The sequence below is a fragment of the Nanorana parkeri genome, unplaced genomic scaffold, assembly GCF_000935625.1.
Source record: "Nanorana parkeri isolate BGI_ZX_2015 unplaced genomic scaffold, ASM93562v1 scaffold816, whole genome shotgun sequence".
NCBI classification, from domain to species: domain Eukaryota; kingdom Metazoa; phylum Chordata; class Amphibia; order Anura; family Dicroglossidae; genus Nanorana; species Nanorana parkeri.
In genome coordinates this window covers 430,675-445,321 of record NW_017307084.1, presented here as the reverse complement: position 1 = coordinate 445,321, position 14,647 = coordinate 430,675, and the positions used below count along the sequence as shown (strand labels likewise).

Sequence of the window (14,647 nt, the reverse complement as noted above, 5' to 3'; positions counted from 1 at the left end):
TCCACGCAGAGAGCAGTGACAGTCAGTCACCACTCCCCGAAAGGCTTCCCCCCCTCCTCCCCACTAACCCCCCACCGTGTTCAGTGTTACCCAGATAGGAGTAAAGGGTGGCTATTCCTTTTTTGGAATAGGATGAGGTAAAGAGGAGTTGATAAAGTTTATCATCAATAGTTATCTTAGTCGGAAATAGGGAGTGAAAGCTGTCAGAGCGCGGTGACCTCGATCGCTCTGTGGATTGCCTCGAGCCGGCGCCATTTTGCTTATTTCCCGCCGGACGGGCTGGATAAAAGTCTGTGAGCCGTGGCGGCTTCTGGAGCCCTTTACCTCTCTTCGGCATGTTCATACCTGATGGAGCAGGATAAGGAGGCTATGTTACCGCTGGTAGTAGCTAGGATCGCTCGCTGTTGCGGTGTTTTTTGTCGCTGAGGAGACCGGTAAGTGCCGAGTACTACTTCAGTGCGGCCATTACGATCGGCGGCCGGACACGCCCCCTAATTTACATTTCTCTGAAAGGCCGTCTGCCTAGATCTCTCTGGTGTGTTGAATCTGTGCCAAAAGATCTTTTTAATATGTGATTCGTAGCACAGGAGCCCAGTGTACACAATGACAATGAGTAATGCTTAAAGTGAACTGAAAAGGTGAAAATCTTTTAGGAAACATCTAGACATGTTAATTGTGCCAAGGCATTACCCTGAAAATTTACCCTTTGGTCTTGAATGTTTCCTGAAATATAGCAGTGCACTTCCTCTGCTTAAAGCCGTATAGCTGTGCATCTGCAATGTGAGATCTAAGGCACTGTTGCCTCTTGACTGCTAGTCAATATTTGGAGTGAGATTTGGCGATTTTACTACTGTGCTGTTCTCTGTTCTCCTTGCTGGAGGGTAAGCTGTACCCGAGAGTCTGCAGACAATGATCTCTCTGCTTCATTATTTTGTGGACTGTTCTTTCTAAACCTCTTTTGCCATTAGATGATTATTCCTCCTTTAGTCACCAGATTTCCATCATCAAGGAGACAGCCTCTGACATTAGAAAGCTAAACCTTTATCCTCTACTCGGATGGTTATCTCCACACAGAGAAAAGGATAGAACAAGGAATTGTAAGTCCATAATGGGGAAAATATCAGTTGCAGGGACTCCGCAGGCAATACTGGTCACTAATCATTTGTCCTCTGCTTGCCTTTGTTTTAGCACAGCTTCCACAATTAAGTTCCTTCTTGGGTATCAACATATTTCAATACTCCTCGACCTTTTATGTGCTGGGAAGCACCACTACTGTATACCAACACCTAGGGGCATTGGTCCTGTACTGTGTGCTTCACTTCCTATTAAGTAGGAGCCATGAGCATTACTAACACCAGGCACATGCCCCACATCTCTTCTGGGGTGCCCAGAGTCCTGCACTGCTACTGCTTTACTTTTAGGGGTTTTTTTTGGTACCTTAGGACAGAGGTCCCTTGAAAGGCTGTGGAATGCTAGGTCATTATTTTCCTGATCTTTTATCAGACTTTTAATAAGGAGCCACATGATTGCACCATTCTCTCATGAGGAAGGAGAGGAAGGGTGCAACACTATATTATAGGACCTACTCTCACTGTGAACTACTGTGGTATCTGAGTGAAGGGAGGTGGAAGACTACCTGTACTGGGGGAATTTGGGTTGGAGGGAAGAGGTCTGTACTGAGGGGGATTGGGGGTGAATTTGTTTTGGGTTGGAAATCTGTACTGGGGTGGTGAAATTTGTAGAGGAAGGAGGGGTAAATATCTGTTCGTGTGTACATTGGCTTCTGCAGCACCAGCACAGGAAGTTATCTGCTGATGAAATTTCTGGTAGAATCAACAGATAAAACAAAAATAGTATATTTAACAGTGTTACCTTGTTATGGTTTGCATACCCTCTAAAGTCTCCACCCATTGTATTTGCTTATTTCTATTACAGTAATAGACAATACATGGTGAGAGATCTAATGTGATATGAATTTTATCTTAAAGTTGGGTACACAGGTAGTGAAATTCGCACAGGGTATTGCTATCAGCACCCCTCTGCCCAGCATTCTTTAATCAGCTGATCAAAGGAGCAGGTTGGAAAATTCTCTGCCAAATGCTCCGTTCAGGTATTCTGATAGCGACCACCAGCCACTGTCGGAATAGAGTGAAAACAGCAGGGGATTCCTCCATCCACACTCATAAGTGTGGATGGAGGAATCTGTTATATTTTCTTCATTATGCACGCAGGTTGAATGAAAAAAATATGTTTGTCTGTACCGAGCTTAAGGCCTGTAAACACTAGTCCATGCTCTAAAATCCTGCGTTTCAGTGGATGGGCTAGTGTGTTATGACAGCTCCGGTAGTGTGCCCTCTATTGCACACTGCCAGAGCTGTCACTGTTTACAAAGTTTAAAAAAATAAATAATAATAACGTAGTGTGCACAATGTGTATTCATTCATTCAGGTTCCCGCATGGCAGTGCAGTGCGATGTACTGCTGTAACATACAGAGCTCTGTGATAAAGTGCAGCATGTTTGCATTTTATGGCAGCACACCACTCACTGTGTTGTAGTGTGATTGGGACATATAGGAAACAATTATTTTCTGTTAGTCCTTGTGATTATTTGCGTTGATCCAGCGCAGTACAAAACAGATGTGTGAATGGGCCCTCAAACGGGAAAAATTTTGGGAAGAAAAATAGAGCTAAAAAGCTCCTAGATTGATAGCTCATTTGGACAGGGCTTTTTCTTGTACTTTTGTTTTTGTTGTGTACCCTTCACGTTGGTCCACAAAGGGGCTCTATAATTCTGTCAAGGACACGTCATAATATCTGATCTTTACCACGGCATTGCAAAAAAAAAAAAATGTATATTGCTATCCCAGCCAGAAATTAAGGTTATGAGGGAGAGTCCCTCATGTGGTTACAGCAAATGGTTGTAAATTAAGTTTTGTTTGCTACAAAATGCTGTGACGCCACTTATAGAAATCTTGCATTTCCTGTTTTTAAAGAGCCTGAGGCTACCAAAATCATTTGTTTATACGGCAGTTAGCCCAGTCTTTTAGACAAGTCTTTTCATTGCACAGATGGACACCAGTAACTAATAAAATCTGATGTCTGCCTAGAAAAATAAATAATAAATAAGCTACGTCTGTAGAAAAACATTGTTCCCTCTGCATGGTGCGTGGCAGGTGTTTGGGGGCTGATGTTATATCTGTTGTCATAACAGATTAATGGCATCAAAAGGTGATTAGCAGTCTAAACTGTTCTGGAAAATATTTTCCCAACTCTCAGGTTTCTGTAGAATTTCTTTTTTTATGACTGTAATTTGGAACTAAACTTTGAACTGGATCATTGTAACTAGCAATGAGGGAATAAGTAAACATTTGCTGTAAAGGGTGTTGTCCTGATATTTGCCAAATTTTGGATCTTTTTTTTTTAAACATATTTTTAACTTGAGCACCCTTGTAGCAAAATGGTTTAAGAAAGTCTGCCATGTGAACTACAACTCTGTGTGAACTTCTCACAATGTAACATCATCATTGTTTGCTGGAAGTCTTAAGAAATTGAGATTTCATCAGATCAAGCAGCAGGGAGAGAGAGAAGCAAAGCACACTGGGAATCCAGAAAGTTGTTGAAAGTGATAGGCAGACAGAAGACAGAACTCACTACATAAAGGTTTTTTTTTCTTCTTCAAGTAAGCTTGATTGCATTCTGATAAACAACCATAGTATCTGTTAGGACTGCAACCAACTAATCGAGTAATCAATAAAGAGAATAGCTGTCAACAGCCTGTGTTTCATTAACTGTGTGTCCCATCCCATCCCTGCTGCTCCCAGAGGGATCAGAGTGGTGAGGAGAGCTCCCCTAAACCTACCCCCTGTTTTCAGTCTGCAGCATTCTCCTCCCCGCTGGTAGCCCGCTGCATGCTGCGGTTTGTGTACCCACTGCTCTCCCCTGCCTGTATCGGCAGAGGCATAGGGGATCAGAGAGGACACAGACCACTGCAGCCGGCAGCCAGCGGGGAGGAGAGATTTATGCATGCAGTTTTTTTTCTGAAGTAAACTTTGAAATACTTCATTTATGTTTTTTAAATAAAAGTTGGTATTTAATTTTGTTTTCCCGATTGATTAAAATAATCATCCAACTATAGATTATGAAACTAGTGTTAGTTATAGCCCCAGCATGTATTCCTATTACAATGCTGATGTTATAACAGGAAAGTATATGCTGTGCATTTAAAACTCCTTTTGAATTAAGCTTTTCTAAGAGAAACATGGAGGCTGCTTCTGAATATGCTAGCTGCCTGGCTACTATTCAGGAATGTTGGAGCAAAGTCATAAGTCCTTATCTGCATGCTTGTTCCAGGTCTATGACTCAGGGCTAGTTCACACGAGCCACAGGCATTGATGTGCCACGCGTTCCTTTGAGGCCGGATGGTGTGGCTGCAGTGCCATTGAGTTAAATGCAGTGCCACGCTCCCTCCTGCCCCAACACAGTGAGCCAGCCGCAATGCGATCCTGTGTGTTCCAGGCCCAATTGGGCCAGAAACTCACTGTGGCTGGTGTGAACTAGCCATGAAAGTATTAGTTATAGGGGAAGAATGCCAACTATAGGCATTTCAAAGCATGTGTCAACCATGGCAGCCTCCATGTTTTGTTTTTTGTTCCTCAGGAAAGATGTCCTTTATGTAATGTCTGCAATTGTTTGTTTTTATTTTTTTATTTTTTTTATTTTTTATTTTTTTTACATAAAGTAACACATGGATTCCAAACTCCTGTAGCATAGTAGTGGATATAAAGGATTATCATCTTATTGCAGCTGAAAATTGAATGGGGCAATTAATGATATTTACAAATACCAATGAATTGTCCCAATCTGGGTCAAACTTTGTAGGCCCGCTATAGCAGTTGTCTTTATGAATGAGAAACTTGTAGTGTAGCTGAACAGCAAATAATGCTAGGGCAAGTATTGCTGCGGCACATAATCCTTGACCTGCAGCATGTGCTTAGGAAATACCACATTTTATACATTCCTTTCTTGTGTTCTCTGCCTCAGAAATGTACATTTGTCTATGTTACAGTGTCTAGCTTTCAGACAGCATATTATCTTGCGGTTTTAAATAGTAGCGAGGAAGCCTAAGGTCACGTGTGCAAAACCTCTATTCTGGTCATTGAATTTATTGAGGTTTTAATTTAGCAAGTGCTATTAATAAAGGCCAACTTTTCATTATAAGTCTCTTGCGTTCCTTTTTTATTAAGTTGGTTAGCTCCTCCATAATGTTGTGTTCCTTGGCATCCCACTGGCTGCACGCTGACCCCTTGTTTCTTGGCAATGGGTAAAAATGTAGTACATCTAGGTTTATTTATATAGAGGTGCAAGCACAAGTGATGTAACAGTACCCCCAATATGTCCAATCAAAATTTACTTTGTATCAGCTTACAATTTTCATAACTGGTTTCTGTGAGTTACTGCACTTGGCATCCTCTTTGTCCTAGTTACAAAACCCAGTCCCAACTGTACATGGCAGCTAGGCATCTTCTAGTGCACTGGTCGCCAACCTTTCGGACCTCATGGACCACTAAATTCATAATTTTAAATCCCGCGGACCACTAATAAGATTTTTTTTTTAAATGTATATATTCTCATATTTTTTGTTTCCTCATATATAAATATATTCTCGTGTGTGTATGTATATATTCATACACACACACACACACACACACACACACACACACACATACACATACACACACACACATATTTTCCCTCTCTCGAATCTGCCAGTGGCCCTGCTGGCGGCACCCGGGGCACATGCCCCCCCTAGCTTCAGCACTGGCCCCAACCACCCCCATGTCTCCCCTTCCCTCACACTGACCCACTATTACCTGGCTTCTCCCCACTTTTTCCTATGTCCCGCAGTCTGCTCAGTCCAGGTACTGACGAAATGCCCCGCCTCCTGCAGAGCCCGCACTGTACTGGGAGCCACGCATTCCTTGTGACAGCCACTGCTTGAGTCAGTGAGAGGCAGCCCCAAAGTCTCTGTGTCACTTCAGTGACGGCCCAGCCTGCACAGCATCAGAGAGGCCCGGGGATCACCAAAATGTTCTCGTGCACTGGACGACCGGTTGGCGACCACTGTTCTAGTGCACAGAGTCCGTTATAGCAAAATTGGTCATGCTGTTGACTTGTTGCTTTTGAACCACTAGCTTTAAGTGGGAACACTATATTTACAAATCAGCTTTGTTTAATTTTTTGTTTTTGTAATAGTGTATTCTTTCCCCCCCCCCCCATTTTAGCCGCTGCAATTGAAGAACCAGAGGTTATTCCTGATCCTGCCAAGCAAACGGATCGTGTAGTGAAAATAGCTGGCATTAGCGCAGGAATTTTAGTATTCATCTTACTGCTTCTAGTTGTCGTTTTAATTGTCAAAAAAAGGTAAGGACTCAAAATGAAACTGCTAATTTCTCAGAACTGTTTGTAACTCTCAGAAACTGAAAAACCATAGTGGCATTCTCTTGTCAATTAGCAGACTTTTGCTGGTTTGTGTTTGATGTTATGTGCATATTTGACTAAGGGGCTTTCATTTTTTATAAATGTCTTACTTTTAGAAAAAATGTACCAGTGTTGGGTTCTCCTAAATAACACATTCAAATTCTGTGCTATTAGATGTGCATCCGTATTACCATGTAGTAAATTTGGTCACACTGGCCTAGAAAAACATCTTATCTGTAGGCTGCTTTAGGATTTAATTTGCCTTGTAGTTGGATATGGTAGATTGTTTGGTTGGTACAATTGTGTTAAGCGTGCAGAGCTTTACACTTGTATGCAAGGATCACGCATCTTGTAGGTAGAAAAAAGGAAGACCGTGTTAAGGTGTGTAAGCAGTAACTCATTTTTTTAATTTGGATGCAGCAGTTGAGTATTGTCATGTTACTGCCTAATTCAATAGATGAAAATTCCAATCTTTATTAAATGTGTTGCGTTTCTTCAATGCACCTGAAAGCTATCACAGCACAATTACAAGATATTCTTTAGGGTGAACATAAAAAGTTTCCACTTCTTATGTCACTCTTTTTATGTGAAAGTTGCAGCATGCTTGCTGAGGACCTGACAGATTAGTGGTAGTTCCATGTTTTTATTTTAAGGCTCCCTTCTCACCTTTCATGAGCATTTGTGCATGCATCATCATGGACATTAACATGTGCACCCCAACACTGGGCATATGTGCATTGCCATTCATTCTAAGTAGCACCTCAGCGCACATATTCAATATAAAGCAACTCATCTGACCTAAAGCACACCACAATACACAGACCAGAATGGACCAAGGGTTTAGTTTTGTTTGTGTTGAGGCTCATTAAGAACCCCTTTTAAAGTCAATGGAATGCCTAAATGCAACATGCGTCCATGAACAAAAAAAACTAATCGTTAATACATGCAAAGGTATAAATAGAGTCCTCATACCTGCTTACTGCATCTTTTTTACATATAATGCTGTGAAGCTTCGGTGCTATTAAACTAAGCACTTTCATACAATTCAATAGAGCTGCTACATATTCTACAAGAAGATACTTGTTACAATATAAACGCAAAATATGCAATACAACACTGATTTGTAACAAATTATAAAAGTAAATCAAAATACAAAGAATATATTCATCGCAAAATTATAGAAAAAAAAATAAAGTTGTGTGAAACTTTCTCCAAATAAGTAATTTCCGAATCCATGCATCTGCTTAGTTAATCCAACGCCACAAGCTTGCCATATTCTCCATCCAAAATTAAAAATGCTCACACCATTTATTTTAGAAAGGAATGCAAAAGCAGCTTGAAGCAGGTTGATGCAGCTTAGGACATCAAATGAAGGTCCCCCATGTTGTCTTACGCTGATGGCTCAGCAGCTGAAAAGGAAGCCTTCTTTTCTAGCTGCTGAGCCATCCGCATACACCAGCAAGAGGTACCTTCACTTGACCTCATTCCGAGCTGTGTCAACCTGCTTCAAGCTGCTTTTCCATTATTTTGTAAATTAAATGGTGATTGTGTTTTCAGTTGTGTGGAGGTTGTTGCAAGCATGTGGAGGTGGATTACCTAAGAAGATAAGGATTTAGAAGACTTGGAAATGGTTTTACACAACTTTATTATCTATTACGTTGTTAAAATGTTGATATAATTTTGCTAATAATGCTGTATATTGTTTTTACTTTTGATATAAGTTTTTGCCATGGTCTATGGGCATTGTTTTTGTAGATGTAAATCCTATTTACATAGCTCCCCTTTTTGAATGCAGTATGTTCACAGCATACTAGTTTGTCTGTTTGTCGGATGTCTATTGCATTAATAATGTAGTTTATACTATCTCCTCCATTAAAAATGTGTATCCTACGCATTCAAATTTTAGTTTGTCCAGTTATCACTTTAGAGGCATGTGGCTAGCTTAAGCTGTATTTGTTTAGCTTCATTTCAAATTGAATGGTGGTTTTGTATACGTGATGGAATGAGATATGGAAATACTTTCTGTTGTAAGAAGGATTTGCTGTGCTGCACACTGGTTCAGTAGAGGGGTTTTGGTTTCTTTAATCCCTACTCACTGTGTAACCTTCTGGATTATACTTTCTTGTTGGGTCCCAAGCCCTACTCAATAGAGGCTATGGTCTCCATACACTGCACTGATGATGGCCAAAATCCTGAAACAGCTGTAATCAGTTTGGAATAAATGATTTCATAATAAGTTATTTCTGTACTATACACTATTTCTGGATGTACAAATGGCCATTGGGGCAAAAGGAAAGTTTACTTGGCTCTACCTATTATCCTGAAATGAGGAATAATCCCCTTTTTAGGATGTGAGGATTGAACATATGTGCTACGTAAAACAACAATTTGAAAGAGCAAGTATATAAAAATGTGAAAGTAAAAAAAATGTTCTTGCTGAACAAGCACTATATTTCCCCTCCAATTACATGCAAGTCTTCAATTTGAAGTTCAGACGCATGTAAGAAGAAAAACAAATGCCATTTCTTTTGCTTAGGTGTTAGGTGATCACCTAACACTACTGGGCTGCTTAAAGGTAGCCTTACAGATGGCGTTTTCTTAGCATATACATTACAGGAAAGAAAGGCCACTTGTTTTGACTTGTTCCCAAGGTTTAGATTACTGTTAAACTGATATGTGCTCCGTTTGTTTTGCCAAGTAGATTCATGGTAATAGTCACTAATGCTCTTTTATATTGCTAATACAGGTATCTCCTTACCTAAGTTGTTAATAAAAGCTACACTGTATTCCACTGTTGCCTAGGCAATATCATTTAACTGATAAAAGACCTACAATCACTCTGCCATGCTCTGTTAACAACAGCAATTCTGCCAACACCCTTATATGCTGGACAGCTGTCAAAACTAGGGAAGTTTAAAGGGCAAAGTCACTGACATCGGCTTAGGTCTTGAGAAATCCCTTTGGTGTGCCTTACACAGGTCCCTTATCTCAAAGAATTTTCTTTTAGATCCTCTATTTCGTAGAGTTTGGCTTGGTTTAAACATGCAGTGAGGAACACGGATTTCTTGTTGTGTGACAGTAGACAATGTGATAGCCTTGTACTATTCATTGAAGCTAAGGATAATCTCTACATTATTTTTGCCCTGCAGGCTTGTTAACTTGAGCAAAGTAATTGGAGTTTTCCTTTTAAAATGAACCTCTCACTAAAATGAACAGTTCAAACAGAGCTGATGATGAAAAAACGCATAAGCAGAGGTTAGCTTCAATGAAACCAGACCTAGAGTGGGCAGCTGAAGTTATGTGTAAATGACCTTTTTTCCTGAGATAAGTGAAGCTTCACCCTCTGTAGCCCCCATTGGTAAATGATGTTGCCCAGTACAATAAAGGGCCAATAGGGAGGTAGGCTGTGGCATGCTAAAGGAAACATGAAGATTTGTGTACAACCTCAACTGCCCACTGTTCTAGGACTTTCTCAAAACTGAGGTTTTGATCTTAAAGGTGCCCTTGTTATGAATTGGTGACTTGCCAAGTAGTCCAGCAAGGATAAGGTGGAAAGCCCTGTATCCTCATTCAGAAGCAAGTGAGCAATGGCAGATCATATATATATACACATTTTTTTGATGGCATACATCCCTTTTTTAATTAAAGGAGAACTATGGGGTTAGGGCTTTTCCCCATAGTCTCCTGAGGGTAACGGGAGGACACCAACTAGCATCCTCCCATCACCCTAAGCTCAGTATACTCACCTCATAGTATACTCACCTCATAGTTCTAGCCGACCTGTGACAATGAGACTGTCACAGGTCGGCTCAGTAGATCGGGAGGTGAGCGAACACATGCCGGTGTTTGCTCACTTCTCGATCCTGTCACAGCTCTCTGCCGTGGCAGGGGAGGGGATGGATTCTCCCCTCCCCGCTCCGATCCGCCAGCGCTGACTGGCGGAACGGATGGGGGAGGGGGTGGGTACAGCTGGCTCTGCCTCTAGATAGGCAGAGCCAGCTGTCACTCACGCAGCTGGGCGGATCTCGACATCGATGTCGGTATCCGCTGCGGCGTCTCAGTATACCGCGAGCTGTAGCTCGCGGTATACTGAGCTTAGGGTGACGGGAGGACGCTAGTTTGTGTCCTCCCGTTACCTTAAGGAGAACTATGGGGAAAAGCCCTGACCCCATAGTTCTCCTTTAATGGACTTCACAGAAGGTCTGAACGCGGCTGCTTCCCTTTTGCTCGGCGCTGCTTTGTGTGCAGTGTGTCACGGCTTTATACTACTGCTTCAGTCAACAGATTCTAGTGCACATAACAATTATGTGGAGGGATGTGACAAAATATGACATTTTTTGGACTTTTTATTTTTCTTTCAATATTCACAAAAAACTAGCTAATATAAAATTTAGTGGATTTTTCTGTCCACAATATAGGCAGAGCATAACATTTTGTACCGATAGAGAGGCAAAATTGCAGTACACAGTCTACTTCCAGAGATTACTATCCATTAAAGTTAAATGTATTCTACACAAGTACTTTCTGTTTATTTTTAATAGTGATTACATTATTATGCATGCAAAAGCCTTTGCAAGACTTGCTGCATTTGTTTTCTTCCCCCACAATTATACTGTACTTGATCCTTTTATCCTAGTCTGTGCTGCTGTCCCCATGTCAAAGTTTCAGCATATGAAGATTTTAGCATTATATGTATTGGGTTTTCTTTTCTTCTGCGTGGGAAAATTAAAATTAAACAGCACCACCTAGTGTCACTTTAAGGTAGCACACCAATTGCTTACCATCACAGATGTGTATGTGTTATTCTTTGCATGGCAGCGTACTCTGCTTAAAAATGAATTTACTAAGATTGTGCTGTCTTTGGTACGTTGTTAATATTGACAATGTCACTGTAGTAATGTGTTAACTGTAGAAATGTATTAGTACATGTCTTCTGTATAACAAACATTATTTGTATTTTGTATGAACGTGAACTAATGTTTTACTGTGGAAATCTGTTGTAGTCATGCTGTAATGTTTTCTGATTGGACTGATTAATTATTGCCTTTTCACAATTACCTCCTGGAGATATATTACATGGCGAAGGAACTTCTGCATTAGAAGCCTTAGGTATGCTCCAAGTGTTGTCTGCAAGCCAGCTACTCATGTGCTTTCATGTATTATTTTCAGTTATTTTATACAGTGCTTTCTGTTGTTTGCTAATGTGGTTGATAAGTAACCATTCACTCACAAAATGCTTTATGAGGAGATTAAATTAAATCATGGGTCGATCCAAAACTGATATGTTTTGGGTGCAATTGCCCACTGGTTTCTTCTATGCCTTAGGACTTTGTGAAATCTCTTCTCCTCGGTTCCAAACTCCCCCTTCTGCTGCAGAAAATAAAAGGGTGTCTTACTCCCCCAGATCTATTTTTCTATATCGCAATAAATTCTGAAAAAAACAGGGGAATTAAGATGAGGAAATTTTTCGAAGCCCGTGGACGTGCATCAAAACAAACTTCCCCCTGTGAACAAAAAAAGTGCAACCGTGAAATCACAGCACAAAAAAACGTGCACAAGGGTGCAAGGTCCTTCAAAAGAAGGGACCTACTTTCCCGACCCCCCGGGGCGCAAGGCTCCTGACGGGTTGAGACTGTTGGCCCACCAACCCGAAGGCCGGTGGACCATTTCCGTCGAGGGTGGATCAGCTTATCAGCAGCCACACAACTGCTGAAACCTCACTTTTGGGTGCGCTGACATCTTAAAGTATAATTGTCCACTTACAGTGGAGCGGAATGTTTGTACTGGCTGAGCAAAGTTCATGTGGATCATAAAACAACCCCAAAACACACCTATGTGTGTCAACCACCGTATATCAAGCATACACATAAAGTACAATAGTTATGGTGCAAAAAATATTAAACAATGTGAAATAATGTGTGACTCATTAATATTCGAAGATATGCAAATCAATCAGCATAAATCATTAAACAATGTGAATAGTATGTACATAAATAAAGTATGATCAATAATAAAATATATAAATAACTAAAGCCCATATAAATCACAAAACTTCATCCGATCCTCACAGGACAAAGATGACTGGCGATCAGTTCAAACACTGATGAAAAAAATGTATATGTGTAATCATATAATCCCAATCCGAAGAAAAAACAATGCTCCCCACCCACCAGATTCAAATGGTCAAAACGATATTGATCACAGGACGCTACTTTAACCAACCAAGTGATGGCTTCTAACAAGTGATGGCTATGAATCAATAAAACGGTCTCCTCCTCACTTCTCATACAAATGGATCGGAGCCGGGATTTTAGCTCACCGATAAAGAAACAAATATACAGCACATAGCATAAAATCTTAAAAAAATGTATTTTGTGCAAAAAACAATAAAAACTTAAATTAAAAAACAGTGGATAGAACTTGTAACCCACAAAGGGGTATATCTCACAATATTAAGCAGGCTAATGGTCCCAATTAGTGATGGGCTCAGGCGTGTTCGCTAGCGCCTCGTGCCGAGCCCGCTGGTACGCATTTCGTCTTTTATTGAAAGAAGTCCATGAGGACGAAATGCGTCAGGACGAGCGTATACATTGCTGCTATCCTCTTCATTCCATTGTGGAGCTGCGTTTGGACCATTCACCTGCTAAATATTGTGAGATATACCCCTTTGTGGGTTGCAAGTTCTATCCACTGTTTATTGATTTAAGTTTTTATTGTTTTTTGTGCAAAATAAAACATTTTAAGATTTTATGCTATGTGCGGTATATTTGTTTCTTTATCGGTGAGCTAAAATCCCGGCTACGATCCATTTGTATGAGAAGTGAGGAGGAGACCGTTTTATTGATTCATTGCCATCACTTGTTGGAAGCCATCACTTGGTTGGGGAAAGTAGCGTCCTGTGATCAATGCGATTTGACCATTTGAATCTGGTGGGTGGGGAGCATTGTTTTTTCTTCGGATTGGGATTATATGATTACACATATACATTTTTTTCATCACTGTTTGAACTGATCACCAGTCATCTTTGTCCTGTGAGGATCGGATTAAGTTTTGTAATTTATATGGACTTTAGTTATTTATATATTTTATTATTGATCATCCTTTATTTATGTACACACTATTCACATTGTTTGATGATTTATGCTGATTGATTTGCATATCTTCAAATATTAATGAGTCACACATTATTTCACATTGTTTAATATTTTTTGCACCATAACTATTGTATTTTATGTGTACGCTTTTTTGCTTTGTTGGTCTTTCGCTGCAGCTATCATTTATTTATAAATAAAAAGGGGGGGACATCCGCAAGTGCGAATACTAATATTTATAGATATTGAGCAAAGTTCATGCTTTGAATTACTATTACATCCTTGAAGTTTAGGGATTTTGCTGCTTAAGAATGTTTGACTCCCACATTTTCTAGGCTTATAGGTATGCTTTTAAAGGGATACTATCACAAAATAATGACAAAAAGCTATTATGTTTCATATTTACATAACCCTTTACTGGCTGGCAATTATAATGTAACCTAACTGACCTGTCGCCTAAATTCCAGCATATGGTTGTCACCCAATTTGGTCAATTTTAGCTTGCTCACCTGCTTGTGGGTACCAGCTAATAACTCCCCCACCCTTGGCCTCCATTCATTCCCATGGCAGTATTCCATCGACCAGGTTGGAAGGATTTTTGATGGATCACTTCTGCTTCCCTGAGATATGGCATGCAAACATATCTTAATTGTTTGTCATGTTATAGACAATACAAGAAAGCATTGTTATGCAGTGATCATCTGTAAAAACAATTGCTTTGCAGTCAGTTGATGCCCTAATGTCTATGACGAATATAAGCTTGTATGAAAACAAAATATTAGTCTTACATTTCCTAAAGAGAAAATGGAAGGACTGTGGTACCATAGATGCGCTACTTTTGATTATTTGATAAGCCTTTTTGAGCATTTGGTGACTTGGATTAGATGGTGGCAGATCTTGCCTGGATAATGTAAGGACAGATATCTTGCCACTCATGCTACATCTGCCTGTGCTAGTACCATGTATTGCATCCAGAGTCAAATCTCTAGAGATTACAGAGGGTATAAACATTACAGATTACAGAAGGGGAAAAAACAATACAACACAAATAAAATGTATTATATATATATATATATATA

At 40.2% G+C, this 14,647-nt stretch overlaps 1 protein-coding gene across 2 annotated transcripts in view; it reads left to right on the top strand.

Moving 5' to 3' along the window:
* The window catches only part of PTPRK (protein tyrosine phosphatase, receptor type K), a 389,585-nt gene that overhangs the window by 303,115 nt on the left and 71,823 nt on the right, over nt 1–14,647 (top strand). For both annotated transcript variants that reach the window (XM_018565135.1, XM_018565134.1), the window contains exons 14-15: nt 6,282–6,420; nt 11,545–11,586. In XM_018565135.1, coding sequence (XP_018420637.1) covers nt 6,282–6,420; nt 11,545–11,586 — 181 coding nt within the window. The remainder of the gene's footprint in view (nt 1–6,281; nt 6,421–11,544; nt 11,587–14,647) is intronic.